The 20,839-nt window shown below is 38.5% G+C and overlaps 1 protein-coding gene across 2 annotated transcripts in view; it reads left to right on the forward strand.

Moving 5' to 3' along the window:
* Positions 1–20,839, forward strand: part of LOC113199601 (phospholipid-transporting ATPase IB) — a 630,500-nt gene that overhangs the window by 198,096 nt on the left and 411,565 nt on the right. For both annotated transcript variants that reach the window (XM_077793137.1, XM_077793139.1), the window contains exons 14-20: positions 1,484–1,572; positions 2,799–2,843; positions 5,436–5,511; positions 11,620–11,725; positions 12,476–12,558; positions 16,362–16,411; positions 18,709–18,778. In XM_077793137.1, coding sequence (XP_077649263.1) covers positions 1,484–1,572; positions 2,799–2,843; positions 5,436–5,511; positions 11,620–11,725; positions 12,476–12,558; positions 16,362–16,411; positions 18,709–18,778 — 519 coding nt within the window. The remainder of the gene's footprint in view (positions 1–1,483; positions 1,573–2,798; positions 2,844–5,435; positions 5,512–11,619; positions 11,726–12,475; positions 12,559–16,361; positions 16,412–18,708; positions 18,779–20,839) is intronic.

Below are 20,839 nucleotides of genomic sequence, written 5' to 3' on the forward strand. Positions count from 1 at the left end.
AAAGCTTATTTGAAACTTACTGTTTATATAAGCTAATGAAATATTAATTACTGCATTTGGTCAATACGCATTGTATACATATATTGAAGCATCACACTCTACATCCCTGAATATGTACAGCTATGTATTAATAAAAAAATTAATAATGTTTAAGGAGATAGAAATGCCAGCTACCCTGATTTGATCTCCTTGTACTTTGTGTACATGTATCAAATTACACATTGAACCTCATAAATGTGTACGGTTAAAATAATTAATAAATGTTAAAGAACTTACTCATGGATAGAGCATAAATTGCCCTTAGTGTAGTAATTTTATATTTGGACATAATATTTGACTATTTTAGGGAGATTAAATAATTTTTCTATACTTGAATGCCCTTTGGTTGCTTTAAGAAATAATTCTAAGTTTACTTGTTTGTTTTGTCATTAAGAAAAAGTATCTGGACTAGGGTTTGAATTTCTGGGAGTTATCTAGCATCCAGCAACACTCCTGACTCCTCTATAGAAAACCACTGAGAGATCAGTTTCCGCTGGGGCCATCGTGTTAGTCATCCATCCTCACCAATCCATAACATAATTCCCAGAATGACATGTAGAAGGATGCTGCAATCTCCTGGACAGATCCTTTATTTCATAGGTGTGAAAATTGGGCTAAGAAGGATAAGGTGACTTCTCCATAGTCCACATGACTAGGTAGCACCCCAAACCTACCCTAAACTCTCATGTCTCATAGCCAAGAGTTCTTCCTGTCTTTCCCATCACTAGCCTGAAATAGCCTAACCAGCCTACCACATTTGCATTTGTAATTATCACTTTCACATTAAGTTAATCTTGTGAACATGGCTGCATCTCATAGGTCTTGTTGACCTACTTAGTGATTTTCCTTTTCGCCTTTGTGTTTTGAGAACATCATGTATTTGAGTCTGTAAAACCTTCCATCTTGGAAGGTGATATAATCTAAGATGCATGCCGTCTTCTTCATATGCATCTGAATTGTGATAGTGATTGAGAAACTGCAGATTTGTCTTATGCCTTCTTAATCCAATTGTAGGGTGGACTCTTAAGATCTGCATACTATATTAGGGTGTGGCATCATCTTCAAGAGTGAAATGCATCATTGAGACACTGTGTGGCAGGACTTCAGATTTGTCTTTGTAGTGCCAGAGCTATTACTGAAGCTTCTTTTGCACATTTCTGTGCAGTTTGCCTACAGAATTAGTAACAGAAAAGGTTTGCAGTTGGTCTAAGCATTAAAGCTATTGTTTGCTATTAATTTACTTACTTTAAAGAAATCTACTCATTTAAATTTGATACACCGTGTATGTAGGTATGTCAAATGGGTTCTACTGTCATGTATAACTCAAAAGAACCAATAAAAAAGTTTAATACAGATTTGAAAAGTATGGAAGAGAAGATTTCATTTATTGGTCTTTGCTTCTTATTACTCTCCTGATGTACATTCCTTTTATTCTTTGATTTAGGTAAAATATCTTTTCTCTGATAAAACTGGAACTCTTACATGTAATATCATGAACTTCAAGAAGTGTAGCATTGCTGGAGTAACCTATGGGTAAGTGTGTTTGAAATTTTATTTGTATTCTTCCTACAAAATAAATTTACCTCATCAAGTATCTTGACTTTCTGATATATAAGGAATTTAGATTTGTAGTTATTGTTAAATGTATCTAAAACTTGATGGATCCCAAAGGGAACTTTTAAAATTTAAAATATGATATATTGCTGTAAATATTTGCTTAGTAATGTTTTGGGAGATCGCTCAGAAAACACACAGAGTCTGAATTGAAACAAATTAGAGAGCTTTATTACCTGGCCAGGGTCTACATGGCCAGGGGCTGCCTTCCACAGAGACTGACTCTCTTAGGGAGAACAGCAATTTCCTGGTCTGTGTCCTGAGGATTTAAGGATGAAAACCACAACTCAGGGACTTTCCTTAGCATCATGCAAGCAAGCCAATCACAGAAGCTAAAACAGCAGTTAGCAGAGCCTGAGAGCCCCTAAGCAGAACTAAGGACTCCCTTGGGCAGGTGTATTATTGGGTTTTAACACATTTAGGGTACAAACGGAACTTAAGAGCCCCTAAGAAGAACTAAAGACCCCCCCAAGGTGGGCATACAGTTTAGGTTTCAGTACATTTGCAGGGTACAAAGTACACAAAGCACAGCTCTTTTGGGGGACACAGCTTATGTGCTGATTTCCCAGAAATGGCCCTTGCTTACAGGAATAGTAATGGAGTCACTTTAGCTATGCTTACTTATGTTGGTCTATAGCAATTTCGACTTAATATGACTGTTTCTTAACTATTTCTATCTTGTAACTTAACCTATATTATCTTAACATTTATTTATGACTATTGTTAACCTATGCCCCCCCACTTATCAATTTTATTATCTATATCTTATCATTAACATCTTTAAGTCTTATGTCTGTGTACTATATGAGACTATATGCTTATGTTTCTGTATTGTTATTTCTTAAAACTGAAACATGTTTAATTATCTTCACATTAACTCTTGTCTTTATTGTTTTATCTTATTAGTCTATATTTATTAGTCTATAGTTTATGGCTTATCTATAACCTATGACTTATCAATAATCTATAAAATCTCTTATAAAACTATACTGATTAATTTTGACTATAACACTAAGAAATTCAAGGGACTATGTAAATTTATATATATAATCTAATAATTATAAATTTCTTGCTCATGTTTTGATCTGAATGCCTATCTTTTGATCACAGTGTTGTGACTGCTCTATTTTCCCTCTCTCTGGCAGTCATTTCCCAGAATTGACAAGAGAAGCATCCTCAGATGATTTCTGGTAAGTAGATTCCAGCACTTCTTGATGCTGGAGAAGACTTTAGAATATTTTGATATCAGCATTTATTATATGGACATCTTATATGTAAATAAGTTATATATATATATATATATATATATATATGTTATTTCAAAAATAAAGGTTATATGTATGTGTATATAATTATGTACATAATATATGTGTGTGTGTATATATATATATTTTTTTTTCCAAAAGAAAACTAGATTAAGATTTAAACACAAATACCACTTTGAAAGTCCATATTTTCAGAACTTTTAGCAAAAATATCCTGCCGTTGGCCCAGTACTTCCCATTTCCTGGAAGTAGACAGCTTCAACTTTTTGGCTTTTAAAAAATATCCCTATATTCAAAATAATATGTTCATACAAATTTTTAAACTTTTTAGACATTGTTGGACTTGCTAGCATGGAAGAAGTTTCAGCATCTGCTGCTCTGTGTGTGATCTGTCACTTGCTCTCTGGTCTCTCTTTCCTAGCCTTTGGAAGCACTTAGCAATTTCTGTATATCCTTAGCATATACAGAAAGGGTCTATATATCAACCAGGACTAGGCTGATTTTTCTTATTATGTTGAACTAACTAGGCTTGTTTTTCTTATTATGTTGAACATTTAATGGGTGACTAGAGAACCATTTCTGTCTCTGTATTTTCTTTTATTAATTTTTGGTAAGTGTCCTTGCATTGTGTTTCTTTGATAATTTTCTTCCCCCTTGATCTTTCTGTTCCCTTGGGTTTCTTGTTAGGCAGATATTCAGCCTCTGGGTTGATTTCCAATGGTATCATCTCGTCTTCCCATTTTCCTTTTTGTTGTTGTGGTTGTTTTATTTTCTGATTCTTTTTGCCTTCTATCCTTCATAGTAGTCTTCATGGGCTCTCACTTTCAGTTTTCAAGAGCACTCTTTTGTCCTTGGCCTCACACTGTCCATTTCCTCTGCTCTGTTCTCCTATGTCCAACCCCCACCACTTTTTGATTTCTTAATTTTGTTTTGCTTTCTTCAAAAGTCTGGTGATCGGGCTGGGGCTGTAGCTCAGTGGTAAAGCACTTGCCTCATATGTGTGAGGCACTGGGTTCGATCCTCAGCACCACATAAAAATAAATAAAGATACGGTGTGTTCATCTACAACTAAACATATATATATATATATATAGCTTGGTGATCATTGGATGTGTGCTCATATATATTTTATTCTAATTATACAGAATATAAAATTGCCCATTTTCACTATTTTTAAGACCTCTTTTAAGGAGAGTTTTTATTTCAGAACAAAATTAAGAAGGCACAGAGATTTTCCATATGATTCCTGGCCTCCCTTGTTATCAAAAGCCCTCCCATCACAGTGGTACATGTATTGCCATTGGTGAACCTATGTTAGCACCTTATAATCACCCAGAGTCCCTACTTCACACTAGGGTTTACTCTTGTTGCTGTGGGTTTGGACAAATAAATTATGACATGTATTCATCCTTATAGTATCATATAGAGTATTTTCATTGCCCTAACAATTCTCTGTTCTCTGCCTGTTCAGTCCTCCAACCCTCATCCCCCACAACCTCTGATCTTTTTTTATTTTCTCGATAGCTTCACCGTTGCCAGAATGTTACTGTTGGAACCATACACTACTCAGCCTGTTTAGATCAACTGAGTACTGTGCATTTAAGATGCCTTCATGTCTTTCGTGGCTTGATAGCACTGATTCATTTTAGAAATGAATAATATTCCAGGTTCAGGGCTTCTCTAAAGTGTGAACTTTTCATTTCTTTCTGGTTGCATTGTCTGACTACATGATGAAGGAAGGCTCTAGCACGCCGAGTTCCTCAAGCAGTTTTAGAAGCATCCTGTCTTCTGCCCTCCCTGTACCTTTCAGGAACTCCGTGCTGCCATTTTCTCACCCTTTATGGGGTTTTCCTGGGGGGTCAACTTGCATTTTAGATGATCTCCTTTGCAAACCGTTGGCTACTGTTTGCTGTATTAAAGTCTGATATCTGTTTGTAGTTAAGATGGATATCAACAATGTTGTAGTCTCTTTTTTCATTGTCATTGGTCTCAAAGAAAACGTTTCAGGATGGAATGGAGAGGAATGAACCCACTGAACCTCTTACACAGACTTCACCCACAGTATGACCACACACAACCATCATTCAAGTTTCCTGTCTAGTAACTGTGTGCCTTTTTCTCTCTCCTACACATGAGCTTTGGCTGTAAATACATACAACACAGTAATTCCTCTTGTTTTGTCTACTCTGAGCAGACACTCTGGGGTGTTTTCCCTGGTAGAAGTTATGCAGAGATCAACTGAAATGACAGTCATAGTATTGATCGTGGCTTCCGTTTCTTTTTTTCTAAATATGTTATTTATCATAACTTATAAAATATTTTGATTTATGGTAACATTAAGGATTTACCATCTTGAGGTTTGAAATAGTACACAGCATTCTAAATCTTTAAAAAGTTGAATATAAATCTATGGGCATTTTAGGTGTGATTTTTCTAGAAGCCAGATTCTTACTAGGTTTGAGATGTCTTAACAGGAAGTTTTTAATTGGATGGGTATCTTTTGGTTCTCTCTTACAGTCGGATATCCTCAGCGCCTAGTGATTCATGTGACTTTAATGATCCCAGGCTGTTGAAGAATATTGAGGATAACCATGTGAGTCTGCCAGTTTACTTATAAGACATCAAATAGTTATGCTCCACTGTTATTTATATTTCATATATGCAGTGTCTTGAAAGTTGCTACTTTGGAGCCTGGAAAGAGATGCAGTCTCAATTTTACTGTGTTAAGACTTGGAGAATGTGATCTTAAACAAACACTTTGTGGTGAACACTGCATAAATTAGTGTAAAGCTGGGGCTGGTGTTGTGGCTCAGTGGTAGAGCCCTTGCCTATTATATGTGAGGCACTGGGTTCGATCCTCAGCACCACATAAAAATGAATAAATAAAATACAGATGGTGTCCATCTACAACTAAAAAAATATTTTAAAAAATTAGTGTAAAGCTGAATTTAAGTATGTGTTGAATCAATCACATGAGGATGGAGTCTCACCACAGGATTCTATAATAGTTCAGATTTCTGTTGCTGCAAGAGAGAGCTGCAGTATTTTTTCTTCACAGCTGTGCATCTAAGAAAATATATAATTATATATTTTCTAGGATACTTTAGGAAACAAAGGTAAGAAATTATAACAGATGGTATTAATAACATTCTACTCTATTCCAGACACTCGATGATGTATTTCCTTTAGCATTTGAATCCACCCTGAGAGGGGACAAGGAAGTCACATGGGAAGAGTTAGCCAAGAGTTACCCAGCAGATAAACATAGAAGTGAGCTTTAGAACCTAAATCCGTTTGGGTCTTGTTCATTTGTTTTTTTATTTAAGATCTGGGTTCTTACTGTTTCCAAGGCCTCCAACTCCAGGGCTGAAGTGATCCTCTTGCCTCAGCATCCCTAGTAGTTGGGACTACATGCGTCGGCCACCATACTGGGTTCATGTTCAGTTCTTAACTAAGATATCACAGTACCTTCAGCTATTGTAGCTAACCAGGATTAACTGTAGGATCATATCAATTTATTTTTGTTTTTAAGGGTAGTTTACAAAATTTTTGAACTTAGAAAAATATTCAATGATCAAAGCATTTTGGTGAACTGGGAAGGAATCCATGGAAGGGTGATGTGGAAGCTTAGGAAACTTGCTGCCGGTCTGGTTTCACAGGGTTTGTTTCTCAACATTGATCAACAGATAAAAAAGGTAGCAGAGGGCAAGAGGGTACTGAGTACTTCAAAATCCCAGTGTCAGCTTAAGTGAGAGAACCATTTATTGATCCATTGATTTAGCAGATAGTTTTAAGGCCTCATCTACATTAAATACCTTGCTCTGGGTACTAGGGGAAGAGATGAATACAAAATACTCAAGCAATCCTTGTTAACCAGTGAAAAAGACACATGACATGTGAAGAGTCATTGTCACTTTTTCGGAACAGGTACGATGCGACTCCTGAGCAAGTGGTTTGTTTTGTGTAGGTGGAGGAGTCTCTCCCTTTTTGGTGGACTTTTTTGGTTACCACAACTGCTGAGGTGTGGATGGAGTGCTCACCCACCTGTTCCATGTGTTATTTTCACTGACCAAATGTGGACTGTCATGAAACTTAGAGGCTGGCATGAAACTCATCTGGAGAGGGGATCTTCTGCATGCTGCTGAGATTCTAATTCTTGACATCCTTCTAGATTTAATTTATGAGTCACACAGTTGTTGTCTCTAAATCTAGCCCCATGTGAGTGTGTGGTGGGCTTCTAAGGGGTGTGAAAGTTCCTCACTTCTTTGTCCTGTACCTGTTCCCTGTGGATGTTTGAATGCAGACCTAGCACAGAGAGTGTCTCTGCTATTCTCTCCTGTAACCACCACCACTTACTGAGTTCTCCTCCAGGGCCATTGTCACTTCCTTCTCCTCTTCTTCTAACCCTTCTGTGTTAGTCAGCTTTCTGTTACTAAAACAAATAGCTAGGATAAATCAAGCTAAAAAGAATAGAGGTTAAAGAATAGAGGTTTATTTTGGAGAGTTTTGAAGGTTTCAGTCCATGATCAATTGGCCCTGTTGCTTTGGACCTGGGGCTGCAAATCATGACAAGAGCTTATGCCAGAGGAGGCCTGTCCAACTCATGACCAGGAATGAGAGAGGGGAAGAGGTAGCTGCTAAGGTACTAATATTCCCTTCAAGGGCACACTCATAGTGATAAAACGTCCCCCCAGTAGGTCCCACCTCTTAAAAGTTTCCACCACTTTCTAATAGCACCAACCTGAGGGCCAAACCTGTAATACACAGGTTCTTTTGGGGACATTTCAGATCTGAACTGTAGGAACTCCTGAGCCAAATTTCCTTTTATTCTAATGGAAAGGTCAGTGAGAGAGGGTAGATGCAGCTCTCATGTCCTTGATACGAAGACATTATCATGAGCATTGAAACACAGGGACAATTAAGGGTTTTTAAATAATCTGTATGCTTATAATTCAGTAAAAGAATTGTGAGGTCATTTATTTAGGAATTTATATTCTATTTTCTAATAAAAGCCTACTTGCCTGTGTTAGCATTATTCTGCTTTTTTAGATCTTTGAAACCTTCCGAGGTCTTCATCAGTGGTATTACATTCCTGAAGCTGTTTGATGTTTATCATCCACCTTCTCTATAAATGATGAAGACCATAGCTCAATATTTGTCTTTAGGAAGGTATGGGATAGGATTCAGTACACTCAATGGACGTTTTTTCAGCAGTTTTAATACAGGACCTATGGGTCACTTAATTTTGCCATAATATGGTTGCGAAGAGAAAATAAGCATTTGCGAATTTTCTGCTATGGATACCTCACATTTCTTTTATGTTGTTTTAGGATCATTGATTAAAACTAAAATATTTGGCCCAAGAAAGTCCTTTTGTTTCCTCACAAGAGAGAACTTGCATCTACTTTGAAGTTTTCATTTTTCCTGGGTCATCCTGTCTGACCTTCTGGGTCCTTCAGGACTGTTTCAAGCTTTGTGTGGGCTGATGGCTGGGATGGGATTTGACTCTTAGAGAATCAACCTATGGGAAATTTCAAAAGACAGTTCATGTAATTCCTTAAGTGCTTTGCTAACTAGTTTCTTCTGTGTGTGGGAGACACTCCCAACAATGGGCAGAGGAAGAGTACCCCACTTTCTTTTGACACAAAAAATCATTTGTATCTATATATTATTTGTAGATCCAATTGGGCATGCAAAGAATTTTAGAATGTAAAATTTCAAGCTATTTGGTAAGTTCATCAAATAGAAGATACTCATTTCTAAATGCCTGGCATTTTGTGCATATTAAAAACTGTTAACCAAAGGACAGATATGATAGGGTTTCATTTATGAGGTATATAGGATAGGCAAATTCACAGAGGCAGAGAACAGGAGAGAGGTTACTAGGGGGTGGGAGAAAGAGAGAACAGAGAGTTAAGATTTAATGGCTACAGAGTTATTGTTGGGGATGGTTAAAAATGGATCATGGTGTGGGTACATGGAATTGTGAATGCACACTTAAAATGGTATTTACACGTGTATTTCATCACAATGGAAACCCTTAACTTTAGATAAATAAATAAATAAGTGTACGTATATATGCATGCATACGTGGATATTTGTAATAAACCACTAATTCTTCAAAGTTATAAAAAAAAATTTTCTTTGTGTAAGTTACAGGAAAAAAATCTTTATTTTTAAACATGGAGCACTTGTCTGAAATACTTTACAGACATTTTTTCTATAGACTTCAGATTGATTTTGTCTCTTTAATTCATTGTGGAATACTAGGTTAGGTAGAAAAGTAAAGGTACACTAATTTTGTCTCAGGATTTTTTGTTTTGTGAAAATCTTCATGAATTTTGCATGGCACATCACTCAAGGTAGAAACTCAATTTGTTGTTGTTAGGATTATTATTAATGCTGTAGTGCTGGGGTGTCAAGTGCGATAGGCAAGTGCCCTACCACTGAGCTACACCTGTAGCCCAAGACTCATCTTGATAAAACTCAGAAAGTATTTCACTATTAGGCTTATTTATTTGCTAGTAAGTCAGTGATCCCCTTTTTCTCTTTGTGGGACAAGGTTGTGTGCAGCGCTGGATGAGTCTCAGATGTGGGGAGACAATCTTGAAGTCTATTTCTCAAATTGAAGTGCTTTTGGGAGAAATTTCTTATCATTTTTTGCAGTGTTGGCCTTAAGGGATTTGTAAATTATCTAATCTCACTTATCTGACTTCCCTCAACTATAATTTAATGTGAATTTTCTTTTCATGTAGGCTGATAAGCAGCAGCAATGTGAATAGTTGTGATTTCCTTCCACAAACTTGCCCTTAAGTTATAATAAAAGGTCAGAGAAGAAATGAAAAACATTTTTTTTTGTGGCAGTCATCATCCATTTATGACTTAAAAAACCAACCTCCATGAAAAACAAGGAAGCAGCTTAAATGTAAAAACAAACCTATCTCAGATGTATAGCCAGTGGCCTATAAATTAAAAGGGTCGCACTTGAAGACCTGGGCATGAAAATAACCTCAGTTAATGGAAGCTTGTTACCTAACCACTGCCTTTGAACATCATTCTTGAAATGCTAGCTCATGCCGACAGTGGGGAAACTGAGCAGGTGAATGTGTTGGTAGGAAAAGGGAAATTGTGTGATTTGTGGATGATAAAATTGTTTGCCTTGAAATCCCGGAGAGTAAACTAAAACTCAACTAGTAAGAACTCAGTTACAATTGGAGATCAAATTAATTTACTAAAAGCAATGTGTTTATTTACATCTCAATAATAAACTACTGTAAAAATATAGGGAAGTCAGATTCCATTCATAATATGAAATGCCTTAAATGGATATTAAAAGGAAAATTCCTTATACCAGTGAAATTTAGTAGTGTCCATTCAAGCAGAGGAAATATGGCACAACAAAGCAAATGAGTGACTCCGGAGTCAGGCAGCACCCAGAACCAGAGGTTCTGAGAAATCCACCTACCACTGTGATCTGACAGCACTTATACAAAAATAGAAGTGTATCATCAAAAACAAGTGAATTGGCTAAGCTTAATCAACCAGATAGATGCAACTTGGCTGGTTACAGTTTAATTAATTAATTGGCTATAGGAGACGTCCTGCAACCAACCACAGCTCAGTTACTGAGATTAAATTTGTTTTGGGGTTTGTCTGTTGGTGCTTAGTACAGTTGCCCTGTTCAAATCCATCCCCCATTCTGACTTTATTGAAAACAATGCTTTGTATACAGTAGTCACTCAAGTATTTTTTGAGTAGACCAAAAATTTAATAAGATACATGCCAGGTCCTGTTTTAGAGGATTTTAGATGCTTTTAATGAGTAGGAGTACATAATGTATTCTTAGATGGGAAAGACTCTTAAGGTATCATTTTCCTTGTGATTATTAATGTGTGCAATCCCAATTTAACTTACATTTTTTTTCTTCTCAAGGAGGATGAGAGAAATTGATTTTTTAATGAGTGAAGGATGCACTGCCCTATAAGTGTTGAAATCATGTAGTTAAAAGATCAGACATGCGGGCCTTGGGTTCCATCCCCAACACCATCGCCACACACCTACGCAAACCAAGATCAGACACACTGTAGGACAGATGCCAGCACAGCAGGGTGGAAAGACAAGGAATGCACTTGTTTGGGTGGTTCCATGTGTATTGGGAGTGACTTTCCTTTCCTGGGCACACTTCTGTGAGGAAGGCCGAGAGGACAGCCCCACTTGTCCCGGGACCTTAACGCAAGTGGGGAGAAGCCCATGAGCGGCATGGGAAGTGTGAGATTGAGTGGGACTGGGGCCCTGGGACTCGCAGGAGCAGCTAGGCTGCCTTGGTTCTCTTCTGATGACAGGGGCTGGCACTCGAGAGACTCGGAGACACTGAGAGAAGTGACTGCTGCCCGAAGCCTGAGGGGTGGGTGGACAGAGGAACCTCCTGAAAGCAGGTGGAGGGCTGTGGCAGTGGGACACTCGGAGGGGATGTGCCTTGTGTGAAGAACTCAAGGACATCAGATGACAGTGGCAGGAGGTGGACTAAATGGGGAACAGGTGTCAGGTCCCAGGGGGCCTGGGGTTCAGCTTAGTATCTGGACCCTGTGCTAAAGGGAGAAGGGAATCATTACTGGATTTGAAGCAGCAGTGACATGCATCCAGCTGCAGCCTATGGTAGCAGTACTATAACTGACAGGCTAACTTGGCCTCCTGTTTGAAGCCCACAGCCCCTGTTATACAGGAGTTCCTCACCCTGCTGGCTGTTTGCCACACTGTCGTTCCTGAGAAGGACGGAGATGAAATCATCTATCAGGCCTCTTCCCCAGGTGAGTGCTCTGGGTGGATGTGCCCTGCTGGCCCCTGTCCTCGAGATGGGTGTTTGCAATTATCTGTAACAGATGTGGTGATGGAGCTGGCCCATAGAGACCCTGCTGTTTAGCTCTGGCCTCTTCAACATTTTCCAATCATGACTATTATCATGACTACAGGTGTCACAACTCAAGAGAGCGGGTGCTGAGCTCTCCTGATGGCCATGTCACTGTAAGTGCCAGGGAGGATCAGGGCCATCTTGTATTTCCTAGTAAAAGTTATGGAACTGGACAAAACTCTCAAGAGAGAACAGGGATGGGTTTTTTTTTTTTTTGCTCATCTTCCCTTCCTTGTGGATTTTCCAACTACTGAGGAAGGTATATATTGGAGCAGTTACTCTTTGCCCCTTATGGGTGCTCTGAATCCCACAGAACTACAACTAAAACACGACTTTGCTCAGAGGAGATGTTTAGTCAGTGGAAATATTAGTTATGTCCATTAGAGAGGACTTGATCCTAACCAAGAAAAGCAGGAGTGCAAATCACTCTTCTGGTGAACTGGCTTTAAGTCCACATCTTCCCATCCTACGGAAGTGCCCATTTCAGGTCCCTGGTGGTAGCAAGAGTCACTGCTCCTATTCTGAATCCTTTACTACCATGCAGGTAACACCAGGCCTCCCTCACCACGGTGGGTAATTTGAAAAATGGTACTTCCCAGAATTCTATCATGAAGGATTAGTCAGTATTTCACTGACTTCTTGTTGACAGATGAAGCTGCTTTGGTGAAAGGAGCTAAGAAGCTGGGCTTTGTCTTCACAGCCAGAACCCCATACTCAGTCATCATAGAAGCGGTAAGGGACATACCTGTGCACGTTCCAGTTCACTGTTTTTAAGATTGTCTACTTGAAATAGTATGTCTGTGGTGAATCTCATGGCTAAGTGTCTGTTTTTATTTTGATGAAAAATTGGACTTGAAATGCTCAGTTGAAACACTGAAGTGGTTATGTGATTGTATTTGCTTATCCCCTTTATTTTGTATTGCAGTAATTTCCCCCTCTTCTTCTCGAGAAGTCTTTCATGAATTATTTTGAAATTGTTGGCAGGAAAGAACTTCTCAAGTCCGTTTTTTCTGTTTTCTAGAAGTTGGGAAAATAACTTCAAGGCCTGGCTGTCCTTGAGGCAGACTTTGCACTTCTCTGTAGCCCCAGGGCCTGAGGGTTCTTGCACAGTGGAGTCCTGAGTCCACTGGGCTCCCCTCTCCATACCTGTGAGGGCTGCGAGTTAGAGGTTAACATCTCTCCTATCTATAGGACTATTCCCTGAAGTCAAGGGGTCTATGTATTTTTTCTGATTTGAATTTTCTTTCCTGTGGGTTGCAGAGGGAAATTTAGCAATAGGAAAAGCTTTTTACAAGTTGAGTATCCCTTTTCCAAAATGCTTGGGACCCTAGTGTTTTGGATTTTGGATGTTTCAGGTTTTGGAATATTTGCATATCATGATAATTTGAAATGGAACCCAAATCTGAACTTGAAATTTATGTTTCATATAGACCTTATTCACACAGCCCGAGGTACTTTTGTATGACACCTGTGTTTTGACTGCAACCTGTCACATGAGGTCAGGTGTGGAATTTTCCATGGGTGATGTCATATTGGTGCTAAAAACATTTTCAATTTTGGAGCCCTTTGGATTTTGGAATTAGGGATGTTTGACATTTATCAAGAATAAGATCAGGTATGAACACTCTGGGTGAGCAACAGATAAAAATGATGGTTGGGACTGGCGAGGTGCTAGCAACGTTAGTGATGACCAGAGAGAAGGGCTGTGCTACTCTCTGGATGTCACTGCCTTCCCTCGCTTCTGCCCATCCCTCAATTTGGGGGAAATCTCATGGATTGTTATAGATTTTGGCTTAATGCATCCTTAAGTCCCAAGACTGCCTTAATGCACTTGAAGTTCACTTCCAAATAATATAATAAGTTGATATTGTTCCTGAGTTGGCAGTAGTTCATTTGTCTCTTTTACTTCTAAAATATAAAAATCTACAAAATACCCTACCTTATACAAAGTGCCTCTTTGGGGAGCAGCTTCGGTTTCTTTTGGAATATAGAGATCAGATCATGTTTATTTTTATTTTTTTTTCTTTTAATCCACAGAGGGAATTTAGTTTACAGAAATATGCAGTCATTAAAAGTGAAGTACTGATTGAATACAGAATTTCCTTTACAGTAACTTAAAATTAACCAAGGTCTTTCCCTTCAGTTTGAGAGAACTTTTAACCGTAATTGTAGTATTTTCTGTTGTATGGGGACTCTTTCATGTTTCTTTCTGCATTGAGAAAACAGGATATGATGTGGTGGAGGGACATGGGAAGGGTGAGTGGGAATGGGAATGCAGGTAGAACAGCTGCTTCTGCCTGTGTCACAGTGCCAGATAAGCATGGGCAGTAGAGAGCCTGAGGCATGGTTATTATAGATGCTGTGTTGGTATTCCTTTGTTATTGTTATTATTATTATTATTTTAATTTTTGGTACAGAGGATTGAACCTAGGGGTGCTTAACCACTGAGCCATATCCCCAGCCCTTTTTAACTTTTTATTTTGAGACAGGGTCTTACTCAGGGCCTCACTAGGTTGTTTAGGCTGGCCTTGAACTTGCAATCCTTTCGCCTCAGCCTTCTGAACCACTGGGATTACAGGAGTGTGCCACCCCACCTGGCATCCTTTGTTATTTTACTCAGTTTTTTTCCTCATGTTCTTTTTAGTTATACATGACAGTAGAGTCTATTTTGATATATTTATACAAACATGGAGGATATCTTGTTCTAATTAGGACCCCAGTCTTGTGGATGCACATGATGTTCAGATTCACTGTGGCATATTCATATATATATATGTCAGACTAAGGTTGTATTTCTGGGAATAAAGAGACTGCCTGATTAGTTAGGTCTTATAAACAATAATCATCTAAAAAATTCTATTCAACCATTAGTTCTGAGATATTTGTGAGCCACAAATTCTCCAGTTAGCCACCAGGTATTTACACAACATGTCCTTGCTGATCATCACTGTGACAGCTGAGCACATGGGTGGCATGTGGCAGTGGTTGGTGTTAACAGTGGTGCAGAGGAGGCAGTTCCTGGCAGGGAGACAGGATAGTGGCAGAGGGTGCCTTTGAGAATAGGGATCTGAGAGCACTGGGACAGGTCGAGGGGTCGGGGAAGTGTGGATTTAGAGGGGTGAGTGAAGACTAATGAAGGTTAGATTAAGGAGGTAATTAGAACATTTTAGGAGATAGCAAGACAGGCTGAGAATTGTGGTAGGAAGATGGCGATTACTTAGTCATGGACATGGAAATTTGTATGTTACTTCATTGACCATTTCCCTCAAGCCTAAGAAAAGAGTGTTGCCATTATTCACAAGAAATTCACTCACTTGGTGGCAGAAACTGGGTTCAAACTTACATCTGTCGGACTCCAAAGGCCACACTGTTCCTACTGTGATGTGTTGGGGGAATAGAAGATTAGATGAAAAAATTGAAAATGGCAGTCACAAAATCTGCCCTTTTTTAGATGGAAAAATTGTGAATTCTAACTTGAAAGAATCCAAAGGAAAAAGGCTATTTGAGCTGGGTGTGGTGGCACATGCCTATAATCCCAGTGGCTTGGGAGGCTGAGGCAGGAGGATCCCAAGTTCAAAGCCAGCCTTAGCAACTTAGTGAGGCCCTAAGCAAGTCAGCAAGATCCTGTCGCTAAATAAAACATAAGAAATGGCTGGGGATGTGGCTCAGTGGTAAAGTGCCCCTGGGTTGTTCAATCACTAGTACCAAAAAAAAAAAAAAAAAAAAAAAAAGAAGAAGAAGAAAGGAAAAGGGTGTTTGATTAATTCCCTAAAACCAGGTACACACTAATAACCCCTTATCTGCAGGCTTAAATCTAAGAACATTGAAATTTTAAAGTTTTTCCTAATTTTTTTTATTGGTTGTTCACAACATTACAAAGCTCTTGACATATCACATTTCATACATTAGATTCAAGTGGGTTATGAACTCCCATTTTTACCCCAAATACAGATTGCAGAATCACATCGGTTACACATCCACATTTTTACATAATGCCATATTTTCCTAATTTTTGGAAATAGTTGTTTGGCAGCAAAACCTATTCAGAACTGACATGAGCTTATTTAGGGTCTTCACGACTCAGTATTAGTCATACATTTTGTAGCACAGAACAGATGTGTTGTCTGATAGGATGCTATCTCAGACCATGCTGCGGATGTTATGGTAAATGATCTGGGCACAGATTTTTATAAATGTGTAAAATCCTGAATTCAAAACTGGCCCCAAGGTGCTGTGCAGCTTGTCTTTTATCTTCATGACTTAGAAGTGGCTGCACCAAGCCCACTGTGAAGCCCGTGAACTGCAGGATAATGAAGCTTCTTACCAGAAGAGGGAGCTATGACTCTGCCAGATTTCAGAGAAAACAGTGCAGATTGCAAAGGCTTTTGCAGGGCTAGAGGATAGGAGAGTGTGTGTGTGTGTGTGTGTGTGTGTGTGTGTGTGAGAGAGAGAGAGAGAGAGAGAGAGATTGGGGGACAATTTCTTTGAGATTTTAATACTTTGCAGTTAAGAGCCCTTTTTTTTTTTTCCTGTAGATGGGAGAGGAAAAGACATTTGAAATCCTTCATGTCCTAGAATTTTCCAGGTATGTCTGTCTTTCATACACGTGAAATAAAATACTTTATATATATATTTGACAACCTCATCTACGTTTGCATGATTGTATGGTATGCTATTTTAACTCTTTGATGTGGCAAATATACCTCCATGAACCCTCTTCCTCATGGAATCTGTGAGTTTCATTAAAGAAAATGAAGCTTTTTTTTTTTTTTTGCTTTATTTTTTTTTGCTTTATTTTTATCCAAAAGAAATGCTTCCATGTCCTCCTTTTTCTTTAGCTTTCCCGAGCCTGGTATTCTTGCACCAGCAGCTGCAGACATGTCTGCGTGTTTGGAGCAAGTGAAGAGAGTGTTATTTTCATTGGCGTTGCCCAGGTCCCATGAGGTCATACCTCTTGTTTCACTCCAGTACTCCTCCAGAGAGCTCAGAAACTGACAAATGGTGACAGATCAGATCAGATCAGTTCATCCCATCAGAGGCCTGGTCCAGGCAGGACCATTCTTCTGTACATATTCCAAAACTTTCCTCCCCAGGGTAGCTTCTTTAAGACATAGGAATATTTTGTGGATTCTTTTGTTCACCTGGAACATTCATAGTTTGTTATGAGAAACCACATCTTTTTAAAATTGGCGCATTATAATTGTACATAATAGAGGGCTTCATTACTACATATTCATATGTGCACACAATACAACAATATAGTTTGGTCAATTTAGTAGCCATATCTTAATGTTTGTTTCTTTCTCACTTTTTAATATTTAACTGTCAATACAAGAGCAAGGTTTTGTTGCTAATCTCAAAAGTTTCTTTTCCTGTTCTTGAAATTGATGGGTTTTTCAATGATCTTTGGTAAATGATTTACAAATTATTTGCCCTGTTTTCTTTATAAGCTATTGGATAAAGTTTGATTTTTTTTTATAGAAAATATTTTCCAGGCCTAGTCTTTAGTTTTAGGATGTCTGGCTTGAATACTGGTGGGTCAGATGTTGAATATGCAATGGGAGAGATGAAGGATGGCTCATGATAGTTGTAGTTCACGTAGATGTGTGTGTGGAGTTTGGGGATGTACAGGAAGTCTCTCTAGACATTTTTGTGCCCCTGGAAGTTTCTCGTTGGTAATGGTAAAGCTTTGTGGTTGCGTTAGCTAAGCCCAGCAGTTAATAGTAAGACAAGAGAAAAGAGGGTTAGATGAAAACAGGTAGATAGGGAAGGAGACATGAGGATCTATTTACGAGAGACTACAGGGGAGAAAGAGGAAACAGATCATTTGTGGTTATACTTGTGGTTCTGTTTCTTTTTAATGGACTCATCTTTTTCCTGATGCCACTTAATTGTGTAATACTCCTTTGGAGTAACTGGTGGTAATCTGCTTTATATATTGAGAAACTTAAACACAAATTCGATAACTTTGCCAACAGTGCTCAACTTGTAAGTAGCTGTGAGAGAATATAGATCTAGGTCAGAAAGAGACTGTGGAGATAAAGTCCCAATTTTTTGGAGCTTAGATTCCAGTGGGAATCACCAAGTGGAAAGGCTGCAGAAATGGGTATCTGGGGCCCAGTTGGGGTGTATTTCAGAGGGATGGAGTGTTAGCAAGGGCTTGGACCAGACTGTACAGGAAGGTGAGTGTGGTGAGTCTTGTGGGCTTGGAGCCTGGTAGGTTATGAGAGGGTTAGTGGGAGATGAGGCAAGACTGCCAGGGTGGGTAGAGAGAAGAAAGGAGAGGAATTTAGGCAATGGAAGTATTGAAGTTAAGTGAGTGGGGATGGATCATGAGATGAGAGATGTGTAGGGAAGTATCCAGGCTTCAGTGAGAAGAAGGGAGGGAAAGGGTACTGTAGTGTCAAATCAGGAGCATTCTATAAATTTGTAATTTCTTTGCATTTCTCTTAAAAAGAAGGCACATTGAGAAGCTTTTGAATTAAGTTGATCTATATTGAACCTTCCACTTGGCTATTTAGTAGGCTTACTTGATATTTTTGAACTGTAAAGTAGAAAAAGAATACTTTTAGAGAGTATTGCCAGAGACAGTTAGATGCACAGGATCCTCGATCAAATTCTCCTTTTCTACCTCTCCTTCAAATGGCAGTGCTAGTGAATTTTCTCGGCATGACAGGAAATAGGTTTACATCCATGAGATTTAAATGAAAAGAGCAAGAGATCTATAATGCAAGTCCTATTTTGAGGAAAAAGGCATGGAAAAATGGAGCTTGGTCAATTTTAGGGCTGCCAGCTTTTGTTTTGATTGGTGTTCAGTCATAGGACATAGGTCCTATAAAACAGGACAATGACAATCTTTTTTTTTTTTTAAATTCTTAACAGTGACAGAAAAAGAATGTCTGTAATCGTCCGAACCCCATCAGGACAGCTTCGACTCTACTGTAAAGGGGCTGTAAGTATTGCTGGTAAGGGCCTCAGATAGTGCATACCTGGTGGCCACTTAGTTAGTTGTGGCTTCTCACTACTCTCCCCCTGATTTCTTGATTGCTTGCCCAGAGTTGAAAAACTCTTTTAGGTAAAGAACTTGACAGAGTAGTAAAAGGTTGCTAAAGCAAATATGCTTCAAGGAGATGTTGCAAAAATGGCAAGTGAAAAGCTTGCTTTTAGCAGTAGTTGGTTTCAGAAATAGCAACTCAATGAGTGTACCATGCAAACATTCAATTCCAGTTTCACCACCATCATTTTGTGATTCTCTGAATATCATTTGTGTGATCTGTGAGAATCTTCAAGTACTCTGTTATATATGGGTTTTCTAGCAGCTAGTCTTCTTAACCACTGTATTTTATTTTTTATTTATCATAGAGTGCTATGTGGGTACAGGGGCAGTGTCCATATCTGGCCACATTTTTATTGTTCCTTTTGGTCAGGTTCATAGATCAGATTTTTTTGTCCTGTCTCTCTTCCAGTAACCAGACTCAAAGGTGTTATCTTTAAGGAAAGATGTTATTGCTTTTGAGTTTTATTTGTAAAACTACACCCTGATAAATGGTGGTCTTGTGGGTTGTGGGAAAGAATTGTTATGCTTATTTTTTAAAAACTATGCTGAGAATATGATCCTATACTAGGATTAGTGGTCTGTTGAAAATTTTTTATTTTTATTTTATTTTTTTACCAACTGTGGGGCAAAGGTGATTTTTATTTAAGTACACTGTAACTAGAGCTCTTTAAGGATGAGTAATGCATGGTACTTCTGAAGGCATTATATCTGGAACCATAAAAGAATTCTGCTTTTATAGAGCAGCAATTTAAGTTAAGGTCTTTGAGGCTATGTCCTTACAAAATATTCATTTTGGTTGTGGGGAGTTACTGGAGATTGAACCCAGGGTGCTCTACCAATATACCTCTAGCCCTTTTTATTTATTTATTTATTTTGAGACAGGGTCTCACTAAATTACATGAGGTTGACTGAACTTTCAATCTTCCTGCCTCATCCTTCTAAGTCACTGATATTACAGGGCATGTCCCTGGCTATATGATATTCTTTTTAAACTTTGTTTATTTTTTGCTGTTGTATTCTTAGTACCCCAGCAAGTTCTTGATCAATATGAGTTGGCAGGGAGGAAGGTATAAATACACAATAGTGTAAATATGAAAATGCTGCAAAGATTCATTTTCTTTTTATAGAATTTAATTCTTCCAAAACACTCCCCAAACCAAACTAGCTTTAAAATAATGCATGCTGAGATTATATGCAATGAATAACATAGTTGATGGATTATTATGGTATTCAGGACAGATGAGCTATGTCCAACCACGTGTTTCTCAGAACTGGGTTTGGTGCTTTGTGGGTTGTGCTTTCCCTGGTTAGGAGCATCTGTTTTGTCAGCAAGCAAGGTTGTACTTGGGTAACAGGCTGAGAATCGTTTCCATTTTTTAAAGGTATTACAGGCTGAGCGTCCCTCATCTGAAAACCCTGAATCGAAATACTCTAATACCTAAAACTTTTTGAGCACTGATATGACAAGTGGAAAATACCACACCTGACCTCATATCATGAATCACAGACAAAACACAGGCACAGTAAAAGTACTGTATACCATTACCTTCAGGCTGTATGCGTAAGGTGTGTGTGTGTGTGGACATAAGTAAATTTCATCTTTAGAGTTGGGTCTCTTCCCTGAGATATCTCATGTATACACAAACATTCCAAAATCCCAAATTCAAAATACTTCCAGTCTCAAGACTTTGGGATCTTAATCTATATATACTTTAGGATGTGAGTTTTGCAGATGTGTGTAAAAGTAGGTACTCTTATATCCTTGATTAGTCTCCTGGCTCCTAGGGTCCTCCATAATGTATTTTTGTTTGACTTTGAAGATGCATAACAGATTTTGGTTTTTTTGGACACATCCTTACCCAACATTTTCCTCCAAAGCTCATGCCCAAGCCCGGCCAAGAACTTTATTCTTACTTGCCCACTCAAGTATTTTTGTGCACATTATATAAACACTAA

Source organism: Urocitellus parryii, chromosome 2 (assembly GCF_045843805.1).
Source record: "Urocitellus parryii isolate mUroPar1 chromosome 2, mUroPar1.hap1, whole genome shotgun sequence".
NCBI classification, from domain to species: domain Eukaryota; kingdom Metazoa; phylum Chordata; class Mammalia; order Rodentia; family Sciuridae; genus Urocitellus; species Urocitellus parryii.